Below are 17,065 nucleotides of genomic sequence, written 5' to 3' on the forward strand. Positions count from 1 at the left end.
CATCTTAAAGAGCTACAAAAAGCAGAGACTTCCTCCCCAAGCAAACTGCCAATATATCTTTGGCTGTAACTACCACTTTTCCAAAAAGGAAAAGAGTAACATTGAAATTAATGCCCTTTTCAAGTAAAGAAAATGGCACTTCTGTGAAGTAGAATTAGATTAAAGTTCAAACGAGAAATGAGTTTCCATGTGCAGTTAGGATTGCTGTCCAGCAGCCTCTCCTTCAGGTGTGCTCAAAATGTGGCAGGTGACTTTGCATACTCCTTCCTCTAAAAAAGGAACAGGGGCAGAGGTTTTGCTCACCTTTGGTTCCCTTGCAAATAAATACAGGGCAGCTTCATGAACAAAGTGTCTGAAAGGCTTCTCTGCCTCATCAGTCCTTCATGCTGCAGAGTTTCAAGACGCTGGAACATGTGTGAGGAGTTCCTGGGCCTGGAATGATGGCAGTTGTGCTGCGCTTTGACGAATACTCCAAGACTCTCTTGAATGGAGTGTATGTCCTGGCAGGCTTTGATGTCTCGGAAGATACGCCGCTGTTCTCAGTGCTAGGAATGAAAACCAACAGCACAAAATGTTAGACACTCGAGAAATCAACCAATAGTGTTTGGCTGATCAAAACCAATGAAAAGGAATCCACAGCAAATATAACTCTTTCCTTGAGCAAGTAGAGTGAGGAAAGTCCTTCATGCAGCACAGCTGGTAACCAGAAACAAATCTTCTACATGTTTTAGAAAATTGTTTGATGGTTCGTTATAGAGTCTGTTCAATATTTGGAGACCTTAAAATATCAAAACCAAATTTTGCATGATGGTTCCTGAGACCAAGGAGCAAGTCTTGATCTATCTTTGGATACATCTGGATGCCATTTTGAATCAAAATGTTGGACTGAACCTTTCAAAACTGCACTGGTTTTTGGTTTCTTGGAATTCCCAAACAACACTGGGTATGAGGCTGCTAGTTTTTTATTTTTTAAAAAAGACACAGCATGTTGGAAGAATTGCATCTAACATGTAACTTGTTGTAACATGGCAGCCCACTGCAGTCCACCTTTAGTCTCCAGACACCGAACTGGAAAAGTGGAGAGAACAGTGATGCATGCTGGGAATAGCTCTGCTCCCTAAACCCCAGGGCCAGATAATTTGACTCTCAAATTTTTTACATTGCAACACCCACAGGAATTGACAATAACTGGCTTACAAAAGGCTGACCTAGTGAGCCCCACAAAAGATGACTTCAATCACCCCCCTCCCGAAGCTTGTCCGGAGTTTTGGGCTGGGCTGCCATCAGTATGCTGATGACACCCAACTCTATTTGTTGATGGACGGCCACCCGGACTCAGCCCCAGACACACTGATCAGATGCTTGGAGGCTGTGGCTGGATGGTTACGTGGGAGCCGGCTGAAGTTAAATCCTTCGAAGACAGAGGTCCTCTGGCTGGGACGGGACGACATGGGACTGAGGGGGCAACTCCCATCTCTTGCGGGGGTGCAATTAGTGCCAGCACCGTCCGTTAAGAGTTTGGGTGTAATCTTCGATACCTCCCTCTCCATGGAGGCGCAGATTGCAGCTACAACAAAGGCGGCATTTTTTCATCTCCGCCAAGCTAAGCAGTTGGCTCCTTACCTCTCTCGCCCTGACCTAGCCACTGTGATCCACGCGACGGTCACCTCCAGACTGGATTATTGTAACTCGCTCTACGTGGGGCTGCCCTTGAGACTGACCCAGAAACTCCAGCGGGTGCAGAATGCCGCAGCGAGACTCCTTACGGGGTCCTCGCTTAGAGATCACATTCATCCGGTGCTATACCAGCTGCACTGGCTCCCGGTGGAGTACAGGATCAGGTTTAAGGTGCTGGTTTTAACCTTCAAAGCCCTATACGGCCTAGGGCCCTTGTACCTACGGGACCGCCTCTCCTGGTATGCCCCACAGAGAAACTTACGATCTTCAAATAAAAACACCTTGAGGGTCCCAGGCCTCAGAGAGGTTAGGCTGGCCTCAACTAGAGCCAGGGCTTTTTCGGCTGCGGCTCCAACCTGGTGGAACGCTCTGTCACAAGAGACAAGGGCCCTGCAGGACTTGACATCTTTCCGCAGGGCCTGCAAGACAGAGCTGTTCCACCTGGCATTTGGTCAGGGCGCAGCCTGACCCCCTCCTCTGGCAATCTTTACAAAGCTTTAGTTTATGGTTGCCATCAATTTTGATTTTAATTCATTTTTATAATGTTTTATGATGTCACACTGTTTTAATGTTGTTAGCCGCCCTGAGCCCGGCTTCGGCTGGGGAGGGCGGGATATAAATAAAATTTATTATTATTATTATTATTATTATTATTATTATTATTATTATTATTACTATCATGCAAATCAAGGTAAACCTTTGGTTCATATGTGGGTTATTAAGTACCTGGGCAAATAAGACAATACTTGTATCATACTTCCTGAGGAACAAGCATAAAAACATCACACCTGAGGCACAATAGCAATCTCAAGCAGAGCTTCAAATGAATTTTTAACTAATAAGGGTAGGGAAAGCTCAGCCTTTGTCTCCTTTCTCCCCTTCTCTTCCAGCCATTCCTTTGAAACCAGACTCCAAAAAAAGAGAACAGATTCTGGCACATGCTTGGAACTTCTTTCTGTACACACCCACCATTCTCCTCTGCTTCCCACTGCAGTCTTACTCAGAGCAACTGAATATCAGAGCTTGTGGGTCCCAAGAGCTGAAAAATCGTAAGAGAACCTGAAGCAGAGGAACTCTGGCCTGGATGCTTGGCCCTAGCATCAACACCCACCCACACCCACTAGTCATTTAGTCATTTGCAACTGCAGGAACTCCTCTAATTCCCAACCCTTTAAATCCACTCTAGTTAGCAACCTTTCTCTCTCCTCTTCTCCACTGGAGATCTCTTTCTCCACTTTGGGGGTTTGAGTGCAGTAGATTATTGGGGGGGGGGAGCCCAAGGAACACATTATTTAGTGTGTAATTGAACTTCCTTTCCCCACCCTACCTTAATATATCTTGTACTTCAGCATTCAGCTCAAGCTCTTGGTGTGAATTCCTGGAATCATGTGCCAGGGTGGCACATGGTCAACCCACAGAAAGCATTCCCCTCTCACAAGTCTGTTTAAGGGTCACATGTGAAGTACATGCAAGCCCCCAGAGACACATGCATTCAGAGACTTCAGCATTCAAACTGGAATCTGATTAAGAACTTTCCCCCCAGGAACTAGAAGTTATTATTTATGTATAAGAACTTGCAAAAGACTTTATTTAAACAGATGTTTTACCAGGGATCCATAGTTGTTGGTATTAATTGCTACTTAACACTTTTGCACATGGTTGAAATCTTATTATTAGTATAATATACCGTAGGTTGTATTTGGATATTATTGGGTCTCTTTATTTCATTGTGCAGAAAATACATTAAGCCTATGCCTGATGAATGGCAATTAGCTATTCATAAACAGCGTGAAAAAAGCCTCTTCCTGGTTTGTTTGTTTTACTGGCATTTGCCAAGTTGCTACAAACTGAGGAACATCTGCCACGTTCCCCATACACATTCTTTTGGTTTAGGGCCTTAAGAGCTTTCCTCAAGCCATAAAAAATCATTAATTCTTGTTTACTTATAAAAATTAAACAGGAAAAATAAAGGGCTCCATAAAGCTAAGCAGAGTAAAGGTCAATGATAAATTTCCAAATGAACCACATATAGATGCTTTGGCACCTTGAGGGTCCCCAGGAAGCATCACATAAATAGCTGTCACACGGCCTGGAAATTTCTTAACTTGTCTTATTATTGCAGCCTCTAGGCTGAAGCTCTGGAAACCAATGTAGCTGGTTGTTAATGTCAGAAGGGCAAAATCATAACTGAGTAATCTTATTAGTGCTTCATTAAACTGCTCTAGTGAAATGACTTATTCAGCGTGCTGCTAAGACTTCAGTCTGCTCTGGCAAGCTGAAACACAGCAAGCATATAAAAGTTTATTCCGTGTGACAAATCACTGTTCCTCATTTGGCCTTGAAGAAGCACCTACGGAAATGCCCACCTGCCCACGTCCCCCCTCCCAAAAAAACTTCACAATTCCATGAATTTGCAAAGGGGTGGCAGCTGCTTTAGTTGTCTCAGTCTCTCGACGAAGTGGGCTAAAAAGGATTCCCCCTGAATGTATTTCAAGCCCAGATACCTCAGTGAAAGGTCACATCCTACTCCAACATCTCTGGTTTCTACATCAGTCCTTGACTGTGACTCCATCAAGTAATCCAAACGGTCTTGTAATTCTTTATTCTGAAACATACAAAATTGACAACTCAATTCTTCAGTTCAATATCCCAACAGGCCCTGCAATTAATTGTTACACATGCATACTGTAAAGCAATGAAGAATTTTTCTTCATTAGTATCTTTTTTAATTTTTGAGAGAAGCTCATGATAGTGTACATGACTCATCCTGCTCCAGGCCCCACCCCTGTTGCGGAACCCGGTTAGTCTTAGAGATGGTGACCAGTCCCAAGGTCACCCAGGGAGGGCCTCGAACCAGAGTCTCCTCCCCTGTCCTAAGTCAACACTCTTAGCCACTGCCACTGCATAGCCTATCATTTAATCTCTTTAGATTAAGAGAGGCTTGCTTTATTTATTTTTACCATTGAAGGAGAACATTAAGACAACAGAGATGGGGGAGCAGGAGGTATTTAAAAGGAAGCTTATAGGGAATTTCTTAAAATGGAGGTGCAGAAAGTGAGAAAGGAAAAAGATGAAAGCTGGCATGGGAGAGTAGTGGAGAATGTTGGATTTAGGACTCATCCTTACTGTCATTCAGTATGGATAGTAAGCTTCCTGTACTTCCATTAATTCTCTGTTGGTCATATGACATTCCCCTCCAATAACTGCCTTCCCACACATTCTCCTCTCTCAATCTGGATTTTCTCTTACCCTCTCCTTTTTTGAGTGATTTGGAGGAGAGCGTCCTATGGACAGGGGAGACTTATCCAGTGCTTCGCTCCCTTTCGTGTCACAGCTCCCATGGATCCTGACAGGTTTTGCAAGCGGGAGCAATGAGAAGCCTAGATGCTAACACTCTGATCTAGCTTCCAGGGTTTTCCTGGAAAAGCTGTCGCTCAGCTGTAGAGCATCTGCTTTGCGTGCAGAAGGCCCCAAGTTTAGTCCCAAGCATCTCCAGGTAGGGCTGGGTGAAACCTCTTGCTGTTAGTCAATGTAGAGTGTAGACCAATGGTTCCCAATTGGTGGTCCACGGACCACTGGGAAGTCCGCGTAACTGACCCAGGGGGTCCGTGGTACCATTCACGTAACACAAACTACGAAGGTCAAAAACATGGATCGGCTTTTGAAAAACAGGAGGCCCACAATACTTAACCAGTTGGGGACCATTGGTGTAGTAGACAATACTGAGCTAGATGGAGGAATGGTTTGACTCTGCAAACGGCAACTTCCTGTGTTTTCCCCTCCCAAATCTAACCACAAATGTGAAAAGACGTTTCTATTAATTTTCACAGGCTTCTCTTTACATCTTACTGCTCATCTGTACAAAATATAAATATAATTTTTTTTATTTGTTGAGTGCCTGAAAAATAGGTGTTTCACAGAACATGTAGGAAGATAGGTGCTGCCTAAGTAGACTTGCTATCTAATACAAACCACAAAACCAACCTACAAATTAATCAAAAAGTAGGAGGCAGCACACACCTTAATTGAAATCTAACAAAATTAGTTGTAATATAATGTCTAGGAATATTTTAGCTAGACATTGGAAAAATATTTCAGGGTAAACATAGATCATTCTTACAAAAGTGTATGGGATATTGGCCTAGTGGAAAAAACTAATAAATTATGGTTGTTGAAGGAGCAGAAACAAAAGGATAACTTCACAACAGTTTGGCTTAATTTATTATGTATGCAAGTCTTCCAGACAATAATCAGTCCCCCTTATAACATATAGCTCTACATGGCTACAAGAGTGGCGTGTGGCAACATTTTTTGTAGGAGAACAGTTAGGGCCAGAGGCGCCAGCTTGCGAGTGTGATGGGGCAATATCGTACACGTGAGCATCACACCTCCCTCCCTAAGCTGGGCAGAAGCTTCCTGGGCTTTGGGAAGGCGGCACCAGGCTTTAATACTTTAATTTAATCAGAACATTTAGGGGACTAGTCTAGTCCCCTAACAGTCCATTGACTGCACACCACTGGGCTACAGTGATCCTATAAAAGGGGAAAGTATTGGATTTCCATTTCCTCTGCCCTTCCCCTCACATTCACATTCACACAAATACATCCTGGTCTGCATTACCTAATACAGGAAGCACTTAGTTCATTATCATCCCTGCTCCTGACTCACTCAAATCTCTAGACAGCCACTCAAATACAGCTGACGATTATACTCAATAAAGTTTATTGTTTTCTGTTTATAGATTTTCTGTGGTTCCCCCCTCTTTTTTCTTCTATGCTGTTGACACTTGATTCTTAATATTATGCTGCCTTGATCAGAAGTGTTTCATATTTGTTTCTGAATTTTCCAGACTGAGAGTATATAAATGTTCTACATTGTTAAACTTTTACATTATTAAATTTGTATTTATATTTGTACTGGGCTAACGGAACTAGCAGTTTTGAGGCATTTTTACACTGGGAAAGATAATCGGCTAAGTATCAGTTAACAACAATAACTTCCAGTAATTAGCCAAATATAATCCTTACCTCTCCTTCAAGGAATGATATTTTTTCTAAAAGCTGTAATATAAACAGTTCCTTTTGCTTCATCTTTCGCTTTTGCAGCTCAATCTATGAAGAAAAGAAAGAAACAATGTAAATGCAGATAGGAGGGAGAAGCTCTGTTACTAAGTAAGTTCCCTACCCGAAATTAGATTGTACATATCCATAGGAATGATTTCCAGAGGGATAGCTGTGTATCAGTCTGTTGTGCAGCAGCAAAAACAAGACCCATGACATACTCCATTCATTGGAACATTAAATTACTCATTTCAAACTTTATAGCTAAGCCTGAATGTTTTTACAGAATGCAAGCAGGTCAAATTGTGATTGTCGAACACATAAAAATGTAACAAATGGCAACGGGGAATAAGTTTCAGGGTTCAGAGCACTAATGTTCCTTTTTTAAAAAAATATTTTTATTCCAACCTTCTGTCATTACAATATTCAGTGATGTATAAAAATCAAAACTATCATGAGATAAATCCTAATAATAAAACTGAACTCTCTCACACCTACAGAGTTGTTGTATATATGTGTGGTAGCCCCATATATGCTGTCTTGATCTCTTTGTGGTAAGGGGGCAAATACAAACATGCTTATATCTCATGCACAAGCACACCCCCTCTCACCCCAAGAAATCAATTTGTTATACCCATGTTGTGCTGATGACAGATTATACCCCCATATCTGCACAAACTAACCATGTGCTCATGGGCATAGCCAAGGGGGGCAGGGGGGGAAGCTGCCCCCCAATCAATAGGAATAAATACAAATCTGAGGTTCTGCCCCCTAACAAAAGTCTGCCCCTCCCAAAAATACCCATGCATGTGTTGCTACTGCACAATGTGAGACTACTCCATGGCTCCTAAGTCTTCCCTTTCATTTGTGCTGCTCAGCCACTGCAGATGTTTTCTTTGACTTCTCTGCCAGGCAAAAAGTCATTGGATGCGGAGAAGGAGAGACCTAGCAGCAGAGAGGGAACTAAAGGCTACTAAGATGATGCAGAGGCAACGGGCATGATCGTGGGCAACAGGGACACCCCAAGTTATTTTAGTGCCTGCATCAGCAGAGAAACCAAATGGCACCCTCACGACTCACTAACAATGATTACACCGTGAATTTTTAAGGGACGTTAGGACATAATTGAATAAAACCCCCACACAACCAGTGAAATGAGCAGGAGTTGCACAACGGCACTGCTCTGCTCCCGTGCATTTCAACTGAGCTCACGTCTTAGTGGTTTCCACCTCAAGGCTCTGTCTGGCACTCCCTACTAACATATGTAAAAATGTCCAGGAAAATGACATTCTAGGGAATTAGACAAAGGAGGAAGGGTGTGTGTGTGTGTGTGTGTGTGTGTGTTTAAGTCCCTGGAGAATTACATCAGTGTATGAAGATAGGAGAGGCAGGCAGCATGGCAGGAAATGCGTCTGCACATGGAAGAAGGCAACCAAACAAGATACTGCCTCTTGTCAATACCTGTTAGGGCTGGGACACAGCATACCAGGATGGGTCCGGAAAACCATACCATGGATGACTAGACAGTAATTATCTTATTTCATTTAGATTAAAGGCATTCAGGGCAGCTAAGTACATTTCCTTATTTGCTCCCACGACATTACAGTCATCACTATATTTGTTTACCTACAATCACAAACAACAATTTATATACCTAAGCAAACAAGCAAATAAAAACAAACAAATAATAGGATGAAAATCAACAGAACTTTAAAAAGAATCCACACTAAATGCCAAAATATTAAAACTCTAAATTAGCTGAAGATAAACTGACGCGGGTGGAGCTGTGGGTTAAACCACAGAGCCTAGGACTTGCCGATCAGAAGGTTGGCAGTTCGAATCCCTGTGACGGGGTGAGCTCCTGTTGCTCAGTCCCAGCTCCTGCCAACCTAGCAGTTCGAAAGCACGTCAAAGTGCAAGTAGATAAATAGGTACCGCTCCGGCGGGAAGGTAAACAGTGTTTCCGTGCGCTGCTCTGGTTTGCCAGAAGCGGCTTAGTCATGCTGGCCACATGACCCGGAAGCTGTATGCTGGCTCCCTCGGCCAATAAAGCGAGATGAGCACCGCAACCCCAGAGTCGTTCACAACTAGACCTAATGGTTAGGGGTCCTTTACCTTTAAACTGACCTGATTCGAAAATTGTAGTATTCCAATAGCAGCAAATGCTTAGCAAGTCTGGGTGAATAAAATTGTATTTACCAGACAGCTAGAGCTAAGAGGAGGCACTAGGATTGTGGACCAAGGGGGTGTTCCAAAGAAGGGTGCCAACACTAAAAAGACCCAGTCCCTAGTCCCTGGTCACCACCTATCTAACTGCAGGAGACCACTGCAGGCAACTATTTGGAACTGGGGGTGGGGGTGGGGTGGAATACTTCCTTTATATCTGAGAGGCCTATTTAGTATTTTCTTTATATTTCAAAAACATTGGCCAGTCCAAAGCCAAGAAGCAAATCCAGGGTTCAGCTGCTGAAGTATGTTTAAACAATGGAATTCATTCTCACAAGATGTAATGATGACAACAAACTTGTATGGCCTTAAAACGGATTAGATAAATTCATGGAGGGTAGAAGCGATGTCAGTGGCTACTAGTCATGATGGCTGCTGTACTGCTTGTTTGCTTCCTAGAGTCATCTGGTTGGCCACTGTGAGGACAGGATGGTTGGGAGTAGATTGGTACTGGGTCTAATCCAACAGGACTTAAGTTCTGGGATTTTTACAGCAAATGCCTTAAATTGCCAACAGAAGATGCAGAATTAAGAACAGGAGGACTGGTTAGACACCCTATGAGCACAAATGACAGGTATAAGCACATTGCACACCTTTTTTATCCTGTAATGATTATCCTAATTTTTTAACCTTTAGTGATAGTATTTTCTATGTTTAATAATAATAATGGCACATTAACAGACTATGTGCTTTATGTACCATCTGCCACTCGTATTGAATGTGAGGTAACAAAGACAAGTGCACCTATAAACTTCCCTGTTTGGGCAAATAAATTCAACAACAGGGACTGTGAGCCAAAGAAAATCATAATAAACAGCTTTTACTACGTCACTGTAAGAGAATGGTAAAATAAAATCACAGCAATATAAACAGGAATTTTCTATAAAATGTACACCTAATTAAAAAGATTTCTGAATGGCACTCACCTTTGCTTATTAAATATTTTTTTAAATAAATAAGATAAACTGCAGCAAAGGGATTGTTTATTTTAATTAGCTCTTGAGAAATTTTGGTTTCTTATTCAAAATAAATCAAATTCCCATCTAAAACTATCACTACACTTACACCCACATGCATAAAATGTGTTTAGAATGCTATGATTGTGTAACTGATCTTTTATTCAAGTTAATACTTTTAAAATAGATGTTTAACAAGTTCACTGTTTACAGATGTATATATAACAAAAAGTTTGAGCCAAATGAGAAAAGAAGAAATGTAACAAGGACATTGATAAAATGAGAGTATTTTTCAAGCAAAATTTTCTATCAGCATTGTTGCTTTTAGAAACCTAAAGGGAACTACCACTCATGTGCGTTTATCAACTACCACTGAAATGCACTTACAGAAGATCAACTGCTGAAGCATTATGTATATAATGTGTGCTATTTACCCATTTCTTCTCAAACAGCAGAGCTTAAAGCAACATACAAGCAGCCACTGAAATACGATGAACGTGATCCAGCAAAAGTTGAGCACTTTTAGAAGTCCCCCTGATTTTATTTGGAGAGTCAAGGATTTACCTAGCCCCACTGCAAGATATCATTTTTATTGTGAATTCATAATTATTTGTGCTCATGATGGCATTGGGACAGTTATATGTGATCCCACTTTCAATATACTCTTTGTGCACACAAAGTTTCAGAGTGGACAGGCTGCTTTGTTTCAATTTGGTGAATGTCTCATAGATTCCTGCCGAAATTCTGTAACTTTTTATACCACAAAATTAAGATTTAATTTTTGACCTGTTTTTGTTGTCAAAAGCGCCCTTCCAGACAAGCAATAATGTAATAACATTGGGGAAACATCACAGAACAAATAATAAAGCAGAATGATGCACCACTGATGCTTTATAATGGGATCATTGACATGTTGCAGAATACAATGCCCGAAACAAAACCTGGAGGGACCCTTAAATATTTGGGATGATCATACGCAATGGAACCAGTGTAAAATCTCATGGCTACAGATTGAAGAACATTAATACAATTCATAGAATCATGGAAGAATTGCAAATAAACATATTGGGAAACATCCAGTGATGTTAGTGCAAGAGCAAAAATCATGCAGTGTGCAACAAAAGGGTTATATTCTGTTAGTGTTAAAGTCAGCTAGCCAAGAGGGTGATGGGGGAGGTGTTACTTAGCAACCAGGCAGAATGGCATGATGCCCTAATTGGCTGTGTAGTTCTGAGGGAGTTTTTCTCTATATGTTTGGTTGACGTTCTCCCTGTTATGTACTAGGCCTGACCTAAGAAGTCAAAACCTTTCTGTTTATTTCTTCAAATTCATCAGGAATTCTTTTCTTTCTTGACTTTGCCAACATTATTTAAGTGACTTTGCTAACAGTCCACCACTTGTGCAATGGTGGACATCCAGTTTCTATTCTCCCCTCTACAGCCTCCAGATGCCCCCCAAATTTGCTCTGTGTGGTCCCCTAGTTCTCCAGAGCAGATTTTGGGGATGCAGGGGGAGGAGAGAAAGGAGAGGGCCCATTGGGTGAGCAGATGCCGTCTTGGGCCATGTTGGAAGGACCTCACCTTCTGTGATTGGGAATCCCTTTTACAGCGTGATAACAACTAGTGGAATAGTAATTGTCTAAAGCATTGTGCACCAGAACCTGTCACTCGACCAGGGGATGCATTCAAAGAGATGGCAACATAGCACCAAAGTCAGCTAAGAAGGATTGCTTCTCAGCCTCACAGAAACACACTTTGCCTTCCCAAAAATGACGCATAGCCTGGGTTTTAAAAAGGAAGAAAATGGAAGCAGTTTAAAAGTATTATAAAACATTTATTAAAATAAAACTTGTAACACAAAATGTTGCTGCTACATAATAGTATTTTTATGCAGTTAACACTGCATAAAATAAAAGTGCACTGGCTGATAAGGTTATTGGCTCATCTTTGCATTGTTTTGATAAAGCATTTTAAAAACCAGATTAATACTTAAAACATTTAAAGGAGCTTGACACTTTGGAAGATCTATTAAAGTGAAACAACCAACCCATATTCCTAACACATGAAAATATAATGCTGCATTTAAGTTCTATCGACAAGAATAAACACCAGCAATGGAAGGAGAGAGTGCTATTGGGCACTTGGCATAACTGGGCTCCAGAGATCTCAAGTCACTCATCACCAGCATCGACTATGTGCCTTCAGTGATTCAATTGAGCATATGGTACCATCAAGCACATTTCACAGTATAATATGAAACAGGGCCAATGTTCAGGATTAACAGAAAAATGGGGTTACTACCATTAGAAGTGAGCAGAGTGATGTGTGAAATTATGTCCATGTAACTTGTAAGAAGAAACAAAAGCTAATTAAAAAATGAACATGATTTCACTTCTATGTCCTCCCCTCAAACACATCACTTTTCATGACAATACTTCCTTATCATTCATTCCCATCATCTCCTGTTATTTCAATACCTCTCTTGGACAATCTCTAATCCTCCTTTCCCTTTAAGGCCAGAAGTCCCTGTTCTTCAGGATGTTGTCCATAGGCATTTCCTATAGACATTTCCTCCTTCTGGTTATTCCAGGAATTATAAAGCAATATCATTGTCATCATACACTATGCAGTGTAACAGAGACAAACAATATTGGCTTTCATAGAAGAGGAGCATATACTTATATAGAGGCTTTCCAGGGTCTTAGGCAGAAACAAACCCAGTATTTCATACAGAGATCATTTTAACTGAAGATGTCAGGAATTGAACCTGGGGCTCTCTGCAGCACTGTATCTCTAAGCCAAGGCCCTCCACCACATTGTTCATTTGCTTTTTGTGTGAATATGATGTTAGATATAAAAGACACCAGAAACATGATTGTAAGCAAGAGACAGAAAGTGCAGTTGCAGAATGGACAAATTATATGCAAGAAAGATCAGGTTTCAACCTAAATACATTCCATTGTTTATTAAATCCAGTAAAATAAGACTGACTCAAAAGTAGGCTTTTAAAAAGTGGAGCCTTAGAGTCTGAATGTTTCTGTTTGTGCCTACTCAAAAGCTGTCTAGATTCTAACCTAACCAAACAGGAGTGGAGTTTCCCCAAGAGATTCACAAAATTCTCATTGCCCAAACTTTCCCACTGAGATTTATGATTAGAGTTTAACTCCCTCTTATGCCCTTTGAAAATTCCAGTCCATTACTAATATTATTATTTACTCTATATAAACTTTCAGTAAAATTGTCATTTTGCTGAGTTTGTTTTTACAGATACTATAATTCCAGTCAGTTATACAACAAGTTAGTGCTTTACTATAAGTACCTAAGTAATTGGTTTTGGGAATATATTGCACAAGCGTTGGATTGGAATTAGCAGCTGGTATAGTTCTGAAATTTGCTTTTGTTCCTGCATTACAGGTGCTCAGAACTGACATCCCTACCACAATGTAACTTTGTAGTTTATGGCACACATTTCTCAGATCCACCAAAAAGTTGAGCCCATGACCTCTTTGGTTCATTGTCTTCTTTTTTTAGTTGTTTAATTCAGTGTTCAAGTAACTTGTGGGATGGAAAAATATGCAACATCGCACAGCTTGCAAAAGCTTGAGTTTGTATGAACAAGGCATTTAAGAATTGCTTCTTCTACAGCTGGGTTTTCAAGTGCCTGCTAAACAAACATTGTCATCATACCACACTGGAGTTTTCGAAGTAACTACAGGAATCAAGATTCAGTTTGGCCTGGGTATATAGGGTAACTTTACAGAGCGGATCAGAGAATATTCCTTGGTTGTGGTGCATCCATGTTATTTCTCTCCATCGTTTTGTTTCAGGTAGTCAACATTTATCATCTTCCAATGAATCTGAGACTAAATGTGGAGAACAGCTCATGTGCCATGACCTAGAGACAGTTCAATTCAGTTGGTTAGGGGAATGTCACTCTAAATCTGTATTCTGCAAACAGCTCCTTAACCAAGGGATATATTTCCTTTTTAAAAAAACAAAACAAAACCCCCCACTCCTTTTAGGCTCATTCTGTAAATTCCCATCTATCAATCAGCACTGCTTTGACAATAACCCTCTTCCTATGCTGAGAGAGAATAGATGGCTTACTAATGAGGGTGTTAAATGTGGTTCTGTGTAATCAGCAAAACAGTGATTTTTTTGCTCTTCTCCTTTCTATGCTATTTTGTAGCACATGATTTCTCAAACTAAAAATGTACTTTTGTTGCTTGGTCAAATTAGCTTTTTACTTAATGGTTTGTTTTACTCCCATTTATTTTGCATGGGCTTGGGTAAATCTAGATTAACACATTTCCCAAGAAATATCAAGAGAACAATGCTGTCTTTTTCTATTAGAAGTATATTTTTGAGCTCTCTAAGAGAACTAAGTACAGGAGTGGTCTGGCAGGGTCACCAACACCAAATCCTGAAAGAGACTATCACTTTGCTATCCTATTCTAAACCTCCACTCATCTTCCTGATCCTTCCAAGGAAAATATGAATACAGCTGGGCTTCCAACTAACTACTAATCAGGATGCTCATATTTTAGACAGCTGTTTCTATATGAATTTCTGTAGAGTTAATGTAAAGTGTATGAACAAGAGAATCATATTTGTGTAGCTTGGCAGTGGCTCCATTAATTTCCAAATGCTGTATGTGCAGGCAATGCAAAACATTTACCACAAATTATACCATGAAAATAAAATGTTTGGCCGCAGTAGAGGGGAAACAGCATTTCTCACGCTTAGAGGTTGTTCTTAACAGAGCAGTTGCTACTTCTCTGTAGTTCCTACCTATACTGTTTCAGTAATGTCTGAACTAGAGAGGTCACACAGATGAGATGTATTATGTCATTAATTTCCAGCCTTCCAAGAGGTTGGCAGGGAGAGACAAAGAGTTAGTACTGGCACTGCAAGTAACAACGTTATTGGATCTCTGCATGTAATCTCTCATATCCAAACCTTACTGGAATGGTGTAGGAAAGTAACTATGATAAACAGCACCTTCACTATGGGGGCTGGTCATTCCCTGAAATGGAACTTCTTGAAGATTGGGCCATAAATGACATTTCTTCAAGGAACATAGACCAAATTCATACTCTGAATTTCTCTTTTTAAGGTCTGTCAGATCTGTTTCATCATCATCTGTTTCTTCATCCATCCATTAATTCCTTATTATTCACAAATGGCAGGTTACAACATTTCCTACAGTGAGCTAAAAGATTTCTATCCCTGTTAAATATCACACATTCAAACATACAATTATTTTTTTCTAGTCTTGGCATAGTGCATGGGTAGGGGCTGGATCCAGTCCAATCGCCTTCTCAATCCGGCCCACGGACGGTCCGGGAATCAGCGTGTTTTTACATGAGTAGAATGTGTGCTTTTATTTAAAATTCATCTCTGGGTTATTTGTGGGGCAATCCGTTCATTTTTATTTATTTTTTCAAAATATAGTCCGGCCCCCCACAAGGTCTGAGGGACAGTGGACCAGCCCCCTGCTGAAAAGGTTTGCTGACCCCTGGCATAGTGCATGCAGCTTAATTCACTCCCTTCCTCCTGTATGCTACTTGGCTTTCTTCATTTTAGAATGTAACTGGCAGCAACACCTGCCAGAAACCCTACGAGATTTTACATATAAATTAGTTCCTATAAACTAGTTTTTCAGGTTTGTTATTTGTTTGATTCTACTTACATATTTACAGCCCTGTACAAGCATTAATTATACATAACTGCTCAACATAAAGACAAAGCTGATGAAAATTATAAATCACCTAATATCGTTAAGAGGTAAACAAAAATGCTAGGAAATGAAACTTGGAGCACAAAAGTGAAGAAAAGGGTAACCACAAATGTCAAGGGTTACAAAACTTGGGCATTAGTTTAGAAAAAAGTGGAAATAAAGTGGGGCCTGATAGATGTGTATAAGATTATGCACAGTGTGAAGAATGTGAACAAAGAAAAAAACTACCCTCTCTCATAATACTGAGCTCATAATACTCTAATAATACCTGAGTTTTAACTCAGGGCCATCCAGTGAAGCTGACGGTTGGAAGATTCAGGGCAGAAAAAAGGAAGCTCTTCTTCACACAGCAAATTCACTTCTCCAATGGCCACAAAGTTAAATGATTTAAAGGGGGATTAGACAAATTAATGGAGGGTTTTCAGGCTATCTGTGGCAACTGGTCATGATGGTTGTGTAGCCACATTCCATGCAGTTGGTGGTTTTTTTTTTCATTTTAAAGGCAAACCCCTCCTGTGCTACCAAATAATGAGAGAGAAGGAGAGAGGGAGAGGGAGAGGGAGAGGGAGAGGTTGTAGAGTTGCTGGTACATAAAGAACTCACATCAGCATCTGATGCCTTTTTTTATGCAAAGTGTGGTATAACTGTTTTAATTTCCTCAAACCATCCTGAGAGGTAGAGTATTAACATTCTCATTTTGCAGATACTGCAAGGCTCAGGGCAAAACTAGGCATGACATTAACTGCATGAATGTTATCAGTGCTTTATCAGTGTGGCTTTTGGTATTTAAATAGCATGACCATGGAGGTTGGGGACGGTTCTGCTGAAATAAAAATAGCAGCTTCAGAAAGTCATTTTTTTGTTGGGACGTGGCACGGAAGAGAACGAGGTTGCTCAAGCAAACTTGACATGAGCCAACAGTGTGATGCGGCAGCTAAAAAAGCCAATGCAATTCTGGGCTGCATCAATAGGAGTATGGCATCTAGATCAAGGGAAGTAATAGTGCCACTCTATTCTGCTCTGGTCAGACCTCACCTGGAGTACTGTGTCCAGTTCTGGGCACCACAGTTCAAGAAGGACACTGACAGGGCAACCAAAATGGTCAAAGGCCTGGAAACGATGCCTTATGAGGAACGGCTAAGGGAGCTGGGCATGTTTAGCCTGGAGAAGAGGAGGTTAAGGGGTGATATGATAGCCATGTTCAAATATATAAAAGGATGTCACATAGAGGAGGGAGAAAGGTTGTTTTCTGCTGCTCCAGAGAAGCGGACATGGAGCAATGGTTCCAAACTACAAGAAAGAAGATTCCACCTAAACATTAGGAAGAACTTCCTGACAGTAAGAGCTGTTCGACAGTGGAATTTGCTGCCAAGGAGTGTGGTGGAGTCTCCTTCTTTGGAGGTCTTT

At 40.9% G+C, this 17,065-nt stretch overlaps 1 protein-coding gene across 1 annotated transcript in view; it reads right to left on the reverse strand.

The window, feature by feature from the left end:
* Positions 1 to 17,065, reverse strand: part of MYZAP (myocardial zonula adherens protein) — a 64,119-nt gene that overhangs the window by 16,384 nt on the left and 30,670 nt on the right. Inside the window, exons 11-13 of the mRNA XM_079952870.1 lie at positions 6,705 to 6,788; positions 4,182 to 4,282; positions 377 to 545 (exon numbers count right to left, since the gene is read on the reverse strand). Coding sequence (XP_079808996.1) covers positions 377 to 545; positions 4,182 to 4,282; positions 6,705 to 6,788 — 354 coding nt within the window. The remainder of the gene's footprint in view (positions 1 to 376; positions 546 to 4,181; positions 4,283 to 6,704; positions 6,789 to 17,065) is intronic.

Source organism: Podarcis cretensis (assembly GCF_951804945.1).
Source record: "Podarcis cretensis genome assembly, chromosome: 14".
NCBI lineage: Eukaryota > Metazoa > Chordata > Lepidosauria > Squamata > Lacertidae > Podarcis > Podarcis cretensis.